We start from the raw sequence: 18,098 nt of genomic DNA, 5'->3' as shown, positions 1-18,098 counted from the left end.
GTTGGTATAGGGGTAGGGAACAGACCCAGTTTAGATGAGTTGGTGTAGGGGTAGGGAACAGACCCAGTTTAGATGAGTTGGTATAGGGATAGGGAACAGACCCAGTTTAGATGAGTTGGTGTAGGGGTAGGGAAACAGACCCAGTTTAGATGAGTTGGTATAGGGGTAGGGAACAGACCCAGTTTAGATGAGTTGGTATAGGGGTAGGGAACAGACCCAGTTTAGATGAGTTGGTATAGGGGTAGGGAACAGACCCAGTTTAGATGAGTTGGTGTAGGGGTAGGGACAGACCCAGTTTAGATGAGTTGGTATAGGGGTAGGGAACAGACCCAGTTTAGATGAGTTGGTATAGGGATAGGGAACAGACCCAGTTTAGATGAGTTGGTATATGGGTAGGGAACAGACCCAGTTTAGATGAGTTGGTATAGGGGTAGGGAACAGACCCAGTTTAGATGAGTTGGTATAGGGAACAGACCCAGTTTAGATGAGTTGGTGTAGGGGTAGGGAACAGACCCAGTTTAGATGAGTTGGTATAGGGATAGGGAACAGACCCAGTTTAGATGAGTTGGTGTAGGGGTAGGGAACAGACCCAGTTTAGATGAGTTGGTGTAGGGGTAGGGAACAGACCCAGTTTAGATGAGTTGGTATAGGGGATAGGGAACAGACCCAGTTTAGATGAGTTGGTATAGGGGTAGGGAACAGACCCAGTTCAGATGAGTTGGTGTAGGGATAGGGAACAGACCCAGTTTAGATGAGTTGGTGTAGGGGTAGGGAACAGACCCAGTTCAGATGAGTTGGTGTAGGGATAGGGAACAGACCCAGTTTAGATGAGTTGGTGTAGGGGTAGGGAACAGACCCAGTTTAGATGAGTTGGTATAGGGGTAGGGAACAGACCCAGTTTAGATGAGTTGGTGTAGGGGTTATAGGGAACAGACCCAGTTTAGATGAGTTGGTGTAGGGGTAGGGAACAGACCCAGTTTAGATGAGTTGGTGTAGGGGTAGGGAACAGACCCAGTTTAGATGAGTTGGTGTAGGGGTAGGGAACAGACCCAGATGAACAAACAACACAGTGATATTTGGATAACTGACATTTTACTGTATGTTGAAATAGAACAAAATCTCAGCGTGAACTTTGACCTCAACACACTTCTTCAGCATTTATTCTAGAACAAATTACAAACAACAAGTTATGACTTTTCAGGTGGTGCTTCAACCAATCTCAGAGATACATGAAGTCCACAAGCTACTCCATGGTCACATGACCAGATACAATGAGGAGTTTGGAAATGAAAATCTGAACATTATGTTGTCAGATTTCATCATCAAACACATCATCAGAATGCATCGTGTCATCAGTTTCCATCATGGGTGAGTTTCCTTTTTTTCATTCAAAGATGATACCAGCGTTGATTATATCAAAGATTATACCAGTGTTGATTATATCAAAGATTATACCAGTGTTGATTATGTCGGTAGCAAAATAGTTTCATTATTTTCTATTATGAAAATTTTCTAAGCATGTACCTTTCCTAAGAAATTGCCAAGTCTTCACACAGGTAACGTTTTCACAGAAGTTCACATTGTCCTCAGTTAAAGGTATATACAGTCACCTGTAATCAAAATATGCCCATACATGGTCAAAGGGGCATTCCTTGGTATTCAAAATGCCCATGTGAGGGCACTGTTTTTAAAAAGCGGCCACCCCCTAAAAATCTTTGATTGGTTAGATTTTATCTTTCCATGGTAACTGTGACAAAATTGGAACAGGTGACAGTATACCTTTAAGCTTCTCACCCCAGTCCCTGTATACAGGTCCAACTTTACCATAGAAACCATGGATTTGGGACAAACCATGGTGGTGAAAAGGTTAAGCTGGTCTCAAGGACTGCCAAAAATACCAGATTGAAGTGTTGTGGTGTTTATTTTTGCAAAACTCTGTAAAATCTGGAATTGCTGTCAGCAGGACATAAGTTAAAATATTTGTCTTCCACACTCTTTACGGTTTCACATACAATAATTTGTTCCATTACAGAGGTAATATCATGTTGGTTGGAACCATAGGAAGTCATCTAGCTACCTTGACAAAGCTGGCACTACATGTAGCTGATATGCCAAGTCATTATATTGATTCATCAAAACCCAACACTTTCTTTGATGGGCTGCGTTCAGCAATACGTTTGACAGGAACAGAAGGCAAAATGCTGACTCTTGTCTTCACTGTAAGTCTTCCATTGGCGATGAGTAACATATGTTACAGTTGGAAGGCAGAGAGAAACACAAATCTAATATAATATTTTAGCTCTTTAGTTCATTTAAGGTATTGAGCGCCTCAAAACTATAAGACATGAACTTTTGCTCAAACTTTCTGCAAGTAGACTATGCATGTAAACAATGCCTTTTTAAAATCAAAAATAATAAAAAATCCGGGATTGCTTGGCAAATTTTGATTGTAAGAAAAGAATTTCATAATGATTACATTCATTTTAAATTCAAATCGACTGCTATCCATGTGTAAACATGATGCAAGAAAAACTGAATTTTTGATTTTCACCAATGACAGTGAAAGCTTTACTTACACAACAATTTTACTACAAGCCAACACAAAGAGTAGACCTGGAAAGTTTTGTTAAATTGTGTGAGTTCTGAAAGTGCTACCCTAACGTCGCACCATTTGGATAACATATATTTCCCTTGCACAATTTCTAACTTCAGAATGTCCACAATGTACATCATCTACAACCATTTTCTGTCTTAACAACTTCAAATTAACCATAAATCAATTATACAATATACAAGCTAACCTACATTTAATCTTTAACTAGTATACTATAATTTCCTCCACTAAGAATCTTCCTTCTGCTGATTCTATAGATGATTCAGAATCCAACTGTCTCTGTATCTTTCAACGTGGTTGTTGTGCATAAATTACTCATTGTTTGTGGCTTTCTACAGCGAAGTCTAATTGTCTGAATTAATAATCTCTATTTTTTTTGACATCCACAAAGTTGAAATTGAAATTGAAATTCCAACTTCAACTACTTCATTGTTTCTTTCCTTATCTGTTTTTTTCATCCCAAGTAATTACCATGTGTTCCATTGATAGTGGTATACTGGAAATGAATTGTCTGTTGATAGTGGTGCACTGCACTGGAAAGCAAACAAATTCAGTCCAGATTCACCATAAACATTGTTCTCATCAAATTTCTTTCAGACTATCAATTATGAACATCCTTATCAAAGAATCAGAAATATGCAATCATTTTTGTCTTCCCATTGTTATCAGTTTCTTATTTCATTCAAATTTCTTAATATATTATTTTTTTTTTTGCTTTTTATTTCTTCAGTCAAACTCTAACTCATTTAGCCACATGTATCATATTGTCTACTTTACCACAATTCATGTAATTTATGTAATTCTTTTCAATTTAGACTTTGAATTAATTTCATGAATTGCATTTCACTAATGGAACAGATGAACTTTGTACTAATGCCTATACGTTGAGTGTTTGTACCAATGCATCCTCATGAATTCAGTGTTTGTTAATTTGATGAGACCAGCTAATCATCCAGATACTGGTTAAAATTATTATTATAATGGAAATACTCAGTGTGGTTACTGTGTTCTCTAAGATTTTATTGCAAACCATTATTTCTCCATTTCTCCATGAAAGAAGTAAGAAATCATTAATGTTCATAATTGTTGATATGTTGAATTTTACAATTCGTGAGAAACTTCAATCTTCAGGGTCGAGATGTCCATGATGAACGCTACATGGATGCTATCAACAGTTTGTTGGTTAGTGGTGAATACCCTCATCTTTTCTCCAATGATGAACTGGAAGGACTTCTCCAGGTACATATACAGTATACTTGTCCATTTTGTTATTACTGAAAAAAGTATCCATTTCTGAATTTCGTTAACATTTACATGTGTTAAAATCACAATTGTCTGCGTGTTTGTCTTTTTTAGTCTAATATATCGTACAACTACATGCACATTATCTGCAGGGCAGATGATACCGCCATGTTTATATGTACATGTTCATGTATCTGAGAGGCATTATGTGTTGGTACAGCCATGTTTATATACTAACATAAGCATTTATGATTGAATGCATCAACACATACAAGAAATTATATTACCATGCCCTGTGCATCGCGTTTTAATTGGTCGAGCTGAACCACGTGACTACCCACAAATACACAGTAATGGTTTGTTTTCATACCCGTGAATATGAATAATATCGTGAACATATTAACTTTACAGTTAAAACGAAAATTGTGATTTGTACAAAGATCATAATCAATCACAAAATAAAATGGAGCATTTGTGGGCCAAGTTTAGACACTTTTTTCAAAAAAATCTCCGGATTTGCAAAATTTTGCAGAGCGCACACGACTCACTGACAGGTTCCGGGACCCGTTGTCATTCGCACAGCAAATTTTCGTAAATAATATAATGGAAATAACAGACTCCGCGCTGACCATTAATGTTTATTTATGGGCGCGGGCGAGAGGAAAGCCAAATTAATGGGCTCGGCAAGCCTCGCCTATTAATTTTTGGCTTTAATCTCGCCCTTGCCCATAAATAAACGTTAATGGTCAGTGCGTCGTCCGTTATTTCTATAATAAAATGTGTGCATGTGAATGCACAAACTTAAACATGTGTAAACAGTATGTACTGGTACACATACATAGCCACACACAAACTACTGTTACAGTAGTAACATGTGTAAACAGTATGTAGCGGTACACACATATAGCCACACACAAACTACTGTAACATGTGTAAACAGTATGTACCAGTAAACACATATAGCCACACACAAACTACTGTAGTAACATGTGTAAACAGTATGTAGCGGTACACACATATAGCCACACACAAACTACTGTAGTAACATGTGTAAACAGTATGTACCGGTACACACATATAGCCACACACAAACTACTGTAGTAACATGTGTAAACAGTATGTAGCGGTACACACATATAGCCACACACAAACTACTGTTACAGTAGTAACATGTGTAAACAGTATGTACCTGTACACACATATAGCCACACACACAACTACTGTAGTAACATGTGTAAACAGTATGTACCGGTACACACATATAGCCACACAAACTACTGTAGTAACATGTGTAAACAGTATGTAGCGGTGCACACATATAGCCACACACAAACTACTGTAGTAACATGTGTAAACAGTATGTACCGGTACACACATATAGCCACACACAAACTACTGTAGTAACATGTGTAAACAGTATGTACCGGTACACACATATAGCCACACACAAACTACTACAGTAGTAACATGTGTAAACAGTATGTACCGGTACACACATATAGCCACACACAAACTACTGTAGTAACATGTAAACAGTATGTACCAGTACACACATATAGCCACACACAAACTACTGTAGTAACATGTGTAAACAGTATGTACCGGTACATACACATATAGCCACACACAAACTACTGTAGTAACATGTGTAAACAGTATGTACCAGTACACACATATAGCCACACACAAACTACTGTAGTAACATGTGTAAACAGTATGTACCGGTACACACATATAGCCACACACAAACTACTGTAGTAACATGTGTAAACAGTATGTACCGGTACACACATATAGCCACACACAAACTACTGTAGTAACATGTGTAAACAGTATGTACCGGTACACACATATAGCCACACACAAACTACTGTAGTAACATGTGTAAACAGTATGTACCGGTACACACATATAGCCACACACAAACTACTGTAGTAACATGTGTAAACAGTATGTACCGGTACATACATATAGCCACACACAAACTACTGTAGTAACATGTGTAAACAGTATGTACCGGTACACACATATAGCCACACACAAACTACTGTAGTAACATGTGTAAACAGTATGTAGCGGTGCACACATATAGCCACACACAAACTACTGTAGTAACATGTGTAAACAGTATGTACCGGTACACACATATAGCCACACACAAACTACTGTAGTAACATGTGTAAACAGTATGTAGCGGTACACACATATAGCCACACACAAACTACTGTAGTAACATGTGTAAACAGTATGTAGCGGTACACACATATAGCCACACACAAACTACTGTTACAGTAGTAACATGTGTAAACAGTATGTAGCGGTACACACATATAGCCACACACAAACTACTGTAGTAACATGTGTAAACAGTATGTACCGGTACACACATATAGCCACACACAAACTACTGTTACAGTAGTAACATGTGTAAACAGTATGTAGCGGTACACACATATAGCCACACACAAACTACTGTAGTAACATGTGTAAACAGTATGTACCGGTACACACATATAGCCACACACAAACTACTGTAGTAACATGCGTAAACAGTATGTACCGGTACACACATACATGTATAGCCACACACAAACTACTGTAGTAACATGTGTAAACAGTATGTACCAGTACACACATATAGCCACACACAAACTACTGTAGTAACATGTGTAAACAGTATGTAGCGGTACACACATATAGCCACACACAAACTACTGTAGTAACATGTGTAAACAGTATGTACCGGTACACACATATAGCCACACACAAACTTAAGTAGTGACATGTGTAAATTGTATATACCTATATGTACATAAAGCCACACACAAACCATCATTTGGATAATTTGTAACCTTAAGTTTTGCTGTCAGTAAGATAATGTTAGCAGTTAATTCAGAATCATAGAATGAATGATAGTTTACATAATGCATAATGTTGACCAGCCATTTAGATAAAGGTAACAGAATTGTGTTCACCAAAGTGAGTGCAAATCACTGTTAAGCCACAAAGAGTCTGGGAACAAATATTCTTGTGAAAGTGGTGGAAACACTGTGAAATTTTCCCATAATTCACATTGTTTTCTGAAGACAAGATATTTTGCTTTTAATAATATATGCATTATACTTTGTGCCTTATTCTTACACTTTCTATTCAGATACTACTTTCCAATCCGTTGTCTTAAAGGAACTGGTTCAGAAATTCACAGCTGATAAAATTGTTGGCTTATAACAAAATGAGTTTTTACAACTGCTGAATATCTACAAAGACAATCTGCAATGGTTATCAGGCACAGACTACTTACAAACAAACACCTTATGTACAAATATCAGAGAAATACAACTCTTATGATGTATTTTATTTTTAAAGGCTCTTGGACCGGCTTTGAAGAGACATGCTCCAAACTATGTTTTGGATCCAATGAAGTTCTTTGTGTCAAGGGTCAAGTCTAATCTGCATATCATACTTTGTCTTCCTCCATCCGATGAACTATTGCAAATTGCACCAAGGTAATAAAACCATTCTCTTTGTTGATTGTTTAATATCTTAAGGTAGTGTGTGCCTCACTGAGTTAACTCTGTGGGGAAAATTTAATTTTTGATGCAAGCTGTTGAATACTTTACTGCATGAGCTTCTACCATAATTTTTGCATAAAAGTCACCTTTGCAAGATAGTAAAAATTCCAAACCCTACCAATCTGACTGCTTGGCTGTTTCATAGTGTTCAAAATGAATATATTTTGTAATCTATATGAAACTGCGTTAACATCCTGGCATTCGCAATATAAGGTTACACAGTTATGTCCCTGTATTTCCCCATGCACTTTGATTTCTACAAGTGGCAGACTTTATCATTGCTGGGTTCATGTCTTAAACAGGCAGGCCAGTTGTTATACAAAATTTATGCATTGTATGGCATGGTATATGTATGTGAATAGTTTATCCACAGTTAATAAATGTTACAGATATTGAGTTCACGAAAAAATGTTTATAAAATGGAGAATTTTTATGTGGTACCTGGTTTTATCATTTCACAATTTACTGATGACTGGTGTGAATGTTCAGAAAATAAGGAATACTAGTAACCAACATGAGAAGTGGTCCAAGATATCTGTTATTCATTTAGAAATTAAGCCTTAATGTAAGATATTCAATATCATTGAAATAACATGTTTTTATTTGACAAGCATGATACAATTAATGTCAAGTTGTAGTTGCTGTGATGTATCAGTTGTTTCAGAAGTACCTCTTTAAATTTTGTATGTGCAATGTCTTTAGAAGTCAGTCCAGTGTTAGTTAGTAATCAGACTACACAATGTTTTCTATTGCAGTCAATATCCAGGCTTATTGACTGGTATGCAAATGGACTGGATGTGTGATTGGTCGACACAGGCATTAGGCCCAGAAGCACAATATTATGTGTACAAACATCACCTTGCAAAGGAATGTGGAGATGATGTAAGGTAAGATATCTTGGAATCAACATTTTTGGTATGTCCTTTGTTGCTTAATTTTGGTGAAAAAATACCTCTGCTTTTTATTTACCCTTATCATACCAGGTCTGTCAATTGCCCATCTGCCAACTTGTACCAAGCAGAATTGAGCTAAAACCTAGAAGTATTGTCACCCATTTGGAACAGTTCAGTATGTTACAGCAGGTTTAGTCGGTAAAATTTGTACTTACAGTATCCATATGTCAATATTTAATAACCTACAAATGTTTATAAGTATTTGTTAAAATACAACATATAAAGGACATGTTTCATTGAGTTTAATTAATGTGGCCTGATAGTTACATATGTAATTGCCATGGTAATTGTCATGGTTTATTTGTACATTTCTGACATTTTATTGAGGCAAGATTAGCATTTTTCACTATAGTATTGCAGCATTTGATAAATAAAGTTTTTTGACAAAACTGAAAAGGGATGATGATGTTTCCATTTTTTGTCCACAGGGACAATCTGGTGTCCTGTATTTCAGATATGCACAGTTTTGTGTTACAAGATTGCAAGCAGATTCCATGGGCAGGGGTTATGGATGACACCATTCCTGTTACATCTGTCAAAATTGTTGGCAAAAAAGAAGTTCTGAAAGTCCAAGTGACTGACGTTGCTAATTTGCCCTATACCAAGACAATTATGAGTGAGCATATTACGGTAAGTACATGATATATAAGTCATTGCAGTCAACATCTTTGAAGCATCATTTCTTTTCAAAACCAGGGCTTAGGAGATATTTATAGTTTATTATTGTATACATACTATGGAGTTTAACCCTTTGAGTGCCAAAGCCAATTTTTGTCCCCTTTATAAAATTTACCCCGGTCAATTTTCTCAGATTTTTGCCAAAATTTTACGAAAAAACTGTTGCCAATGAATGTCCATTTGTTCCAAAAATGTAAAACAATTTCAGACAAATTCATAAAAATTGGTAAAATTATGCTCTAAAAGTTTGGCAGGAGAAAATTACAGCGCTCAAAGTGTTAAAGATAAAATGCCCTGTACAATATCCTACCAAACTGATCACTACTCCTATGCAGATTTTCAAAGAGGTCAGCTAATCTTTCCTTGATGACGCTAAGGGAAGTCTGTTGCTATGCATATTATTGACTTGGAGACTTATATATGACTTTATTGCAAAGGCTACACAGACATTAGACATGATTTTTTCAGTAAACTAAACATTTGTAAAAACGCATTCAGAGGCACACAAGACCTTGTAAGCATCTTTTCAAGGACAGATAAAGCATCACTATGTGAATTGGGAAAATACATACATACATGTTTTAAACTCAGACAAGACAAAATGAAAAAACAAAGTAAACTATTTATGAACCTGTAACATGTTGACCTCATATATAGATATTTATATATATATATATATATATATATTATATTATATATATATATATATATATATATATATATATATATATATATACATATATACTCATATACTCTTTCATTGTTGTTTTTGCAAAACCTTTATTGTACTTTATGATCAAGATCCCAACTGGGATACGATTTCAATAAAGGCTTACTTTACTTTACTTTACTCTATAGCAATGAAAAAGTGACAGTGACTCTCTTGGCATAGACGAATTGGGCTGGAACTGTGACACTCATTTGCAGTGTGTAAAATGAACTCATTTGATATTACATTTCTAAGTGCATTATCGATGTATCTGGCAATGCTACTGGCAATCTAGTTTTAGTTTATATTCATTACTGTACATTTGCATCATCAGATGTCTATTTGTATTCATGGCAAATTCAATGATCGGTATGACAAGTTTTGTTGTCCCAAACCATGGATCACAAGATTTGCTCAATCCCGCTGTGTGAAAAAATTGCTTCAAATTGAATGTGTGCTTCTTGTATGTGGATGATAATGTAATCAGTGTTGCACAGTCATATCAAGCTTAGTCCCTGACATGCATTGTTAAATACCGTCATTATTAGAAAAACTTTTATTTGCAAATTGGCCGACAAGTTACCTGCTGTATCTAAGCACATGCCTAGAGTCTGAGTGATCAGGTAATTCATTGATCAACTCAACAAGCAGCCCTACTGGCAACTTAGTCAGTGCTGCGTTTATGCCCAAAGGTGTCTTATATGAGTCAACTTGTTGAGCAACTCAACAAGACAGGCAATGCAGTCAGGTGACATGACTAGTAAAGTTGTGCAAAGCAACTCATTGGTCACCTCATTGCCTGTGTCTGTGTAGACAGTAAGCATGGGTGATGGATGTGGGAAAACCTACCATATTTGGGGATCAACGGTCAGTGTATACTATCTGATGTTCAATGAGCCATGGGCTATAAAGAACCAAGATTTCCACATTTCATTTCGCTAGATTTGGTTATAATCCCCATTTGTCTGATTTTTAAAATTCTTAAAAGTTGGTAAGCTTCACAATTCAGGTTGATAAACAATGACTAAATCAAAGATAATTACCTCATGTACTATTACAGCAAAGACACAGAGATGTAAACACACCGGGAAGAAATGATGTCTTTGTCGGGCCAAGGACATTCCGTCGCTTTCTGGATTGCTTTAGGTACATCTTCAACACCAAGAATGAAGAAAATTCAGCAGAGATTTCCAAACTGAAGAAGGCACTAAACTGTCTGTCAAAGACAAGGCAAGATGCCAAGAGCAAACATCAAGAAATTAAAAAACTGCAGGCAATGTACGAGCAAGCTACAAAGACCACAGCAAATCTGTTGAAGGAGTTGACAGCCAAGGCAACTGTACTGGAAAAAGTGAAGGCACAGTTTGGTATGTCTAGTGGAAGTCTCAGTGCATTCCTTCAAATGAATGAAATTGAAAGTGAAGAGGAAGAAGAAGATGAACTTCTTGCCAATGGTATGTCAAAGAAAAAAATTCATGTTTAATAAGCAAGTTGAAAATGTCTTCTGTAATGAGCAGTTTTCACTTACTATACTGGTCGGTGAATAGTATAGTCAAAACATATAGTCCGGTCTGAATCAAAAGGAAAGAAACATTTTTACCAATTTTTTAGGTCAATCAGAGTTATTATACAAACTTCAGCTTAATTCCTTCCGAATGATTGGATTAATAAAGTCAATCAGAGATATCATCTGAACTTTACAGATAAACAGGATTGAAAAGATTGTACAGTAACTGCAAATACTTTCTTGCTATTCTGACTCTCCACCTTACAGAGTGATTTCAAACACTGTGGCATGATATTAGACCTTACAGAGTGACTACAAACTGTGTTGGATAATATTAGACCTCATAGTATGACTTCAGACTGTGTGGGATGATATTAGACCTTATAGAGTGACTTCAGACTGTGTGGCTTGATATTAGACCTTATAGAGTGACTTCAGACTGTGTGGGATGATATTAGACCTTATAGAGTGACTTCAGACTGTGTGGGATGATATTAGACCTTATAGAGTGACTTCAGACTGTGGGGGATGATATTAGACCTTATAGAGTGACTTCAGACTGTGGGGGATGATATTAGACCTTATAGAGTGACTTCAGACTGTGGGGAATGATATTAGACCTTATAGAGTGACTTCAGACTGTGTGATTATATTAGACCTTATAGAGTGACTTCAGACTGTGTGGGATGATATTAGACCTTATAGAGTGACTTCAGACTGTGTGGGATGATATTAGACCTTATAGAGTGACTTCAGACTGTGGGAGATAATATTAGACCTGACTTCAGACTGTGTGGGATGATATTAGACCTTGTAGAGTGATTTCAGACTGGGGGGATGATATTAGACCTTATAGAGTGATTTCAGACTGTGTGGGATGATATTAGACCTTATAGAGTAACTTCAGACTGTGTGGGACGACAGACCTTGTAGAGTGACTTCAGACTATGTGGCTTAATTGATATTAGACCCTATAGAGTGACTTCAGACTATGTGGCTTTTTATACTAGACCTTATAGAGTGACTTCAGACTGTGTGGGATGATATTAGACCTTATAGAGTGACTTCAGACTGTGTGGGATGATATTAGACCTTATAGAGTGACTTCAGACTGTGTGGGATGATATTAGACCTTACAGAGTGACTTCAGACTGCATGGTTTGATATTAGACTTTATATTAGGACCTGACTTCAGACTGTGTGGCTTGATATTAGACCTTATAGAATGACTTCAGACTGTGTGGCTTGTTATTAGACCTTATAGAATGACTTCAGACTGTGTGGGATGATATTAGACCTTACAGAGTGACTTCAGACTGTGTGGGATGATATTAGACCTTATAGAGTGACTTAAACTGTGTGGGATGAAATTAGACTTACAGAGTGACTTCAGACTGCATGGTTTGATATTAGACTTTATATTGTATCTTCCAACTGTGTTTCAAAGGGTTAATATTAGACCAGGTGGCTTATAGAATGACTTCAGACTGTTTGGCTTGATATTTTATGGAGTGACTTCAGAATGTGAAATTCCATGTACGCCACTGTTAGTTATCTGCTGAAAAACTTTAAAATAATATGATGAGTGCCTTGCTAAAGGTATGTTATGAAGTTCTGACAAATGTAACCAAAAAAAGTTGTTTGTTTGAACAGAAGAAGAAGATGAGTATGACAAACAATTTGAATTATTGAGGGAAGCCAACCTGAAGAGTCGACAAGTGAAGATAGAAGAAGAACTGATTACTGCAAAAAAGAAAGTTGATGATTGCAGAGCCAGTCTTCAGCAATCCAGGGATCAGGTTGGATATGACTTTAGTCTTTCAAAAATCCACATTTTATGTAGAAAAGTTCTCTGATACCAGTGTTTTCTTTGATGGGAATATCGATCTTGAAATTATACAATGGTATCAATGCATCAGATAAGTTTAATAATCATCATTAACACATTATAGCGATACCCCTTGCATTGCTAAATAATGGCAAGGTGGGAATCTTATCATAGGCAACATAATCATTACCAAGGTTCCTACATACACTAACATAGACTGCCAGTATTTATATGATTTTTATACACACTCTGTTTCTTTGTGGGTGACCGGCATTGTGTTAATGTGCATTTGTTTCAGTCACCCTACACCTTATCCTGTATATGTATTGTATTTTGTGTTCACTAGATGATTGGAATATGAAATGAAGTGAAGTAAATACAAATATTACAGTCATTCACTGAATTAATTGTAAATATTCAGAAAATGAATTGGAGATTGACCAAAATAAAGGAAGCTTTTCTTTGTTTTGATTTGATTACAGGTGATACATTGGAAGAGTAAGGTTGACAGAGCATGTATTGAGAGACTCCGTTCCTTCCAGAATCCACCACTTATTGTTTTGCAAGTGATGGAGATGGTATTAACTCTGATTGGCAAACAGAAACCCATTCAAAATCTGGACAAATTAGGCAGTGACTCTAAGTTGCCAAATGAGGATGCATCTCTTATATCAGGCAGACAGTCCACTAGCTCTGGTGCTTCGAAATCACCGTCTAAAGGATGGCGAGCTGGCCAAAGTAAGCATTGCCTAATTGCTAATCTTACAAACGTAAAACAACAAATGTGTGTTTGTGTGTTCATCAATGCATGAATGTGTCTTTCACTGTATTTCTGAACAATACATATTTTTACAACTTTAAGTCTATATTCTTAACCATGAATAACTGTTACCAGGGAAAAGAAAGTTCTTCAGACTTTCAGCGGAATACAATATCATCCCCAAGTATAATTACTAATCCCATTGAAAGCAATGTAGAGTGGCTTCAACTGCATGCTTGTTTCAGTGTACAATACAGAATTGTAATAACATATTGTACAAATTGCAAATGGAAAACAAGTTAATGTGCAACCCTGAAAGAGGATTGTCAAACAGATAAGTAGTATGCCTACCATACATCCTGCCATACACTCTGCCATATAGTCTACCATACATCCTGACATACACTTTGCCATATAGTCTACCATACATCCTGCCATACACTTTGCCATATAGTCTACCATACATATAGTCTACCATACATCCTGACATACACTTTGACTTTGCCATATAGTCTACCATATCCTGACATACACTTTGCCATATAGTCTACCATACATCCTGACATACACTTTGCCATATAGTCTACCATACATCCTGACATACACTTTGCCATATAGTCTACCATACATCCTGACATACACTTTGCGATATACCGGTAGTCTAACATATATCCTGACATACACTTTGCCATATAGTCTACCATACATCCTGACATACACTTTGCCATATAGTCTACCATACATCCTGACATACACTTTGCCATATAGTCTACCATACATCCTGCCATACACTCTGCCATGTACATCCTACCATTGGTCTGTAGTCTACCATACTGGTACATCCTGCCATACACTCTGCCATACATCCTGCCATACACTCTGCCATACATCCTGCCATACATCCTGCCATACACCCTGCCATATATTCTACCATACATCCTGCCATACACTCTGCCATATAGTCTACCATACATCCTGACATACACTCTGCCATATAGTCTACCATACATCCTGCCATACACTCTGCTATGTACATCCTATCATATAGTCTACATACCGGTACATCGTGCCATATTTTCTGCCATACATCCTGCCATGCACTCTGCCATACATCCTCCCATACACTCTGCCATGCCATATAGTCTACCATACATCCTGACATACACTTTGCCATATAGTCTACCATACATCCTGACATACACTTTGCGATATACCGGTAGTCTAACATTTATCCTGACATACACTTTGCCATATGGTCAACCATACATCCTGACATACAATTGCCATATAGTCTACCATACATCGTGACATACACTTTGCCATATAGTCCAACATACATCCTGTCATACACTCTGCCATGTACATCCTACCATATGGTCTACCATACTGGTACATCCTGCCATACACTCTGCCATACATCCTGCTATATATTCTACCATACATCCTGACATACACTTTGCCATATAGTCTACCATACATCCTGACATACACTTTGCCATATAGTCTACCATACATCCTGACATACACTTTGCCATATAGTCTACCATACATCCTGCCATACACTCTGCCATGTACATCCTACCATATGGTCTACCATACTGGTACATCCTGCCATACACTCTGCCATACATCCTGCCATACACTCTGCCATACATCCTGCCATACACTCTGCCATACATATATTCTACCATACATCCTGCCATACACTCTGCCATATAGTCTACCATACATCCTGACATACACTTTGCCATATAGTCTACCATACATCCTGACATACACTTTGCCATATAGTCTACCATACATCCTGACATACACTTTGCCATATAGTCTACCATACATCCTGACATACACTTTGCCATATAGTCTACCATACATCCTGACATACACTTTGCCATGTACATCCTACCATTTAGTCTACCATACCGGTACATCCTGCCATACACTCTGCCATACATCCTGCCATACCCTACCATACATCCTGCTATATACGGTAGTCTACCATACATGTATATCCTGCCATACATTCTGCCATCCATCCTGCTATATAGTTTACCATATATCCTGCCACATAGTCTGTCATACATCATGCCGTACACTGACAGATATTGTGCTATACACTGTACCATACACTCTGCCATATATCCTGCCACACAATTCCATATGTGTTTCAAAGAAATACCGTGAAAAATTTGAAAGATGGTAGATCTTGAGACAGATACATGCACAAACAACTACCTCATATTATTTGTTCACTATTTTATTTTAAACTTCAATAAAATGTGAGCACTTCAGGAGCATTTACCATCTAATTGCCTATTGTATAGCAGAAAAATAATCAAAGTGCAGCTATAGCTTTCATGTGAAATTCAGTTTAGTTGGAATGAAATTAAATGCACCTCAAGTCCCTCATCATGAACCACCAATAGAATGACATAACCTTCGACCCCTATACTCATATTCAGAGGTCTCATCCACCCACAGAACGACACAACCTTCCACCCCTATACTTGACAATGGTGTAGCCCACCTAATCAGGTGTAATCAACCTAATCATGGCCATATACTATCAGGGCAAAAACGTGAACAATGTTCAGAAGCATTCAGTTATTGAGCATAGAGGGATTTGCAAGAGGAAATCAGGGTCATCATGAACATAACCCCCCTCCCCCTCCTAATTTCCCTTTGTAAAATGTGACCCTCTCCGTATTGGTAAGGGAGCCTGGACTCTACACTCAGCCTAAATGAAGAGTTTTCAGCAATTACAATTTATAGGCTATCAGGTTATATTCACCAACTCACAAATAACATTCACCTTCCGTAAGTCATGCAATGATCTATTCATGAACTCATAACCTATCATAGTCAGTCATTGTATGTCCTTACAACATTCAATTGATCAACTGACATTATGCCGTGAAATGCAATGATCTATTTATGAACTCATAACCTATCATAGTCAGTCATTGTAGATATCCTTATAACACTAAAGTTAAACTGACATTATGCCGTGAAATGCAGTAATCTATTTATGAACTCATAACCTATCATAGTCAGTCATTGTACATATCCTTACAACATTCACTGATCATTGACATTAGCCGTGAAATGCAATGATCTATTTATGAACTCATAACCTATCATAGTCAGTCATTTTACATAGCCTTACAACATTCAAGACATTATGTCATGAAAGGCATGTGATCTGTTCATGAACTCATAACCTATCATAGTCAGTCATTGTAGATATCCTTATAACACTAAAGTTAAACTGACATTATGCCGTGAAATGCAGTAATCTATTTATGAACTCATAACCTATCATAGTCAGTCATTTTACATAGCCTTACAACATTCAAGACATTATGTCATGAAATGCAGTGATCTATTCATGAACTCATAACCTATCATAGTCAGTCATTGTACATATCCTTACAACATTCAACTGACATTATGTCGTGAAAGGCAGAAGAAAGTACTCACAGCAAAATTTACGAATTATTTTCCATTGTTTTCTATTCCTGACTGAATGATTACTTGAGTAATCATTCAGTCAATCAAGTTTGCATCCTTAGCTTCAGTGACTTTGTGTCTTGTCTGATTTGTTGATAGTTTCCTCCAGTTGTAAACAATGCGTTCTCCCCATGCACAAGTCAGCCTTAAACCACCTCACCAAATTTTTCCTTAAAAGTGCATATTCCCTTCATTACGCAGTGTATTTTAGCTGATAAAATCATAATAGAATGAAAAAGATAATTTATGTTTTTCAATGTTCACAAAACCTTACAATGTAAATTCTATGAAACATTTTCAATGTTTTATGTTAACTTAGTGACTTACGGTGTTAACCTTTGTTCTTTGTTCATATTAACAATTAACATTTTGTTAATGTACATGTTATCATCATTAATAGAAGATTCCACATCCAGTTATCAGCGTAAGTTGCTTGTTTCCACAATCCCTCGCTATCTCCTTTTTGTCTCTCAAAGCTATCTATTGTTAATTAAAATAGGTTAGTTGTAGTGGTTTTTCAATATTAAGACACACATACTTAGAAGTCTTCAGTAAGGTCACATAAGGTCCATGGCAAGGTCACTCATCCTGGCATTTTACCCATGATGCTACTACTCAGTTATCCAGTATGTTAAGGTTGGTTTAAACTCCTGGCAGTGCTATCACTACCTACACATTTATAAGTAATATTTTGAGGTTATTGTCCAAAAATCATGACTTCTTAT

General features: G+C 36.8%; 1 protein-coding gene across 16 annotated transcripts in view; it reads left to right on the top strand.

Moving 5' to 3' along the window:
* The window catches only part of LOC139142609 (dynein axonemal heavy chain 5-like), a 133,054-nt gene that overhangs the window by 59,772 nt on the left and 55,184 nt on the right, over positions 1-18,098 (top strand). For 13 of the 16 annotated variants that reach the window (XM_070712615.1, XM_070712613.1, XM_070712608.1 and 10 more), the window contains 10 exons: positions 1,202-1,368; positions 2,033-2,219; positions 3,746-3,853; positions 7,223-7,362; positions 8,184-8,315; positions 8,810-9,011; positions 10,829-11,222; positions 12,929-13,074; positions 13,586-13,841; positions 17,774-17,797. In XM_070712615.1, the coding sequence (XP_070568716.1) occupies positions 1,202-1,368; positions 2,033-2,219; positions 3,746-3,853; positions 7,223-7,362; positions 8,184-8,315; positions 8,810-9,011; positions 10,829-11,222; positions 12,929-13,074; positions 13,586-13,841; positions 17,774-17,797 (1,756 nt within the window). The remainder of the gene's footprint in view (positions 1-1,201; positions 1,369-2,032; positions 2,220-3,745; positions 3,854-7,222; positions 7,363-8,183; positions 8,316-8,809; positions 9,012-10,828; positions 11,223-12,928; positions 13,075-13,585; positions 13,842-17,773; positions 17,798-18,098) is intronic. The other 3 variants (XM_070712616.1, XM_070712609.1, XM_070712605.1) reach the window with 1 other exon arrangement.

This window comes from Ptychodera flava, chromosome 10 (genome assembly GCF_041260155.1).
Source record: "Ptychodera flava strain L36383 chromosome 10, AS_Pfla_20210202, whole genome shotgun sequence".
NCBI lineage: Eukaryota > Metazoa > Hemichordata > Enteropneusta > Ptychoderidae > Ptychodera > Ptychodera flava.
This window is presented reverse-complemented; position numbering and strand designations above follow the sequence as displayed.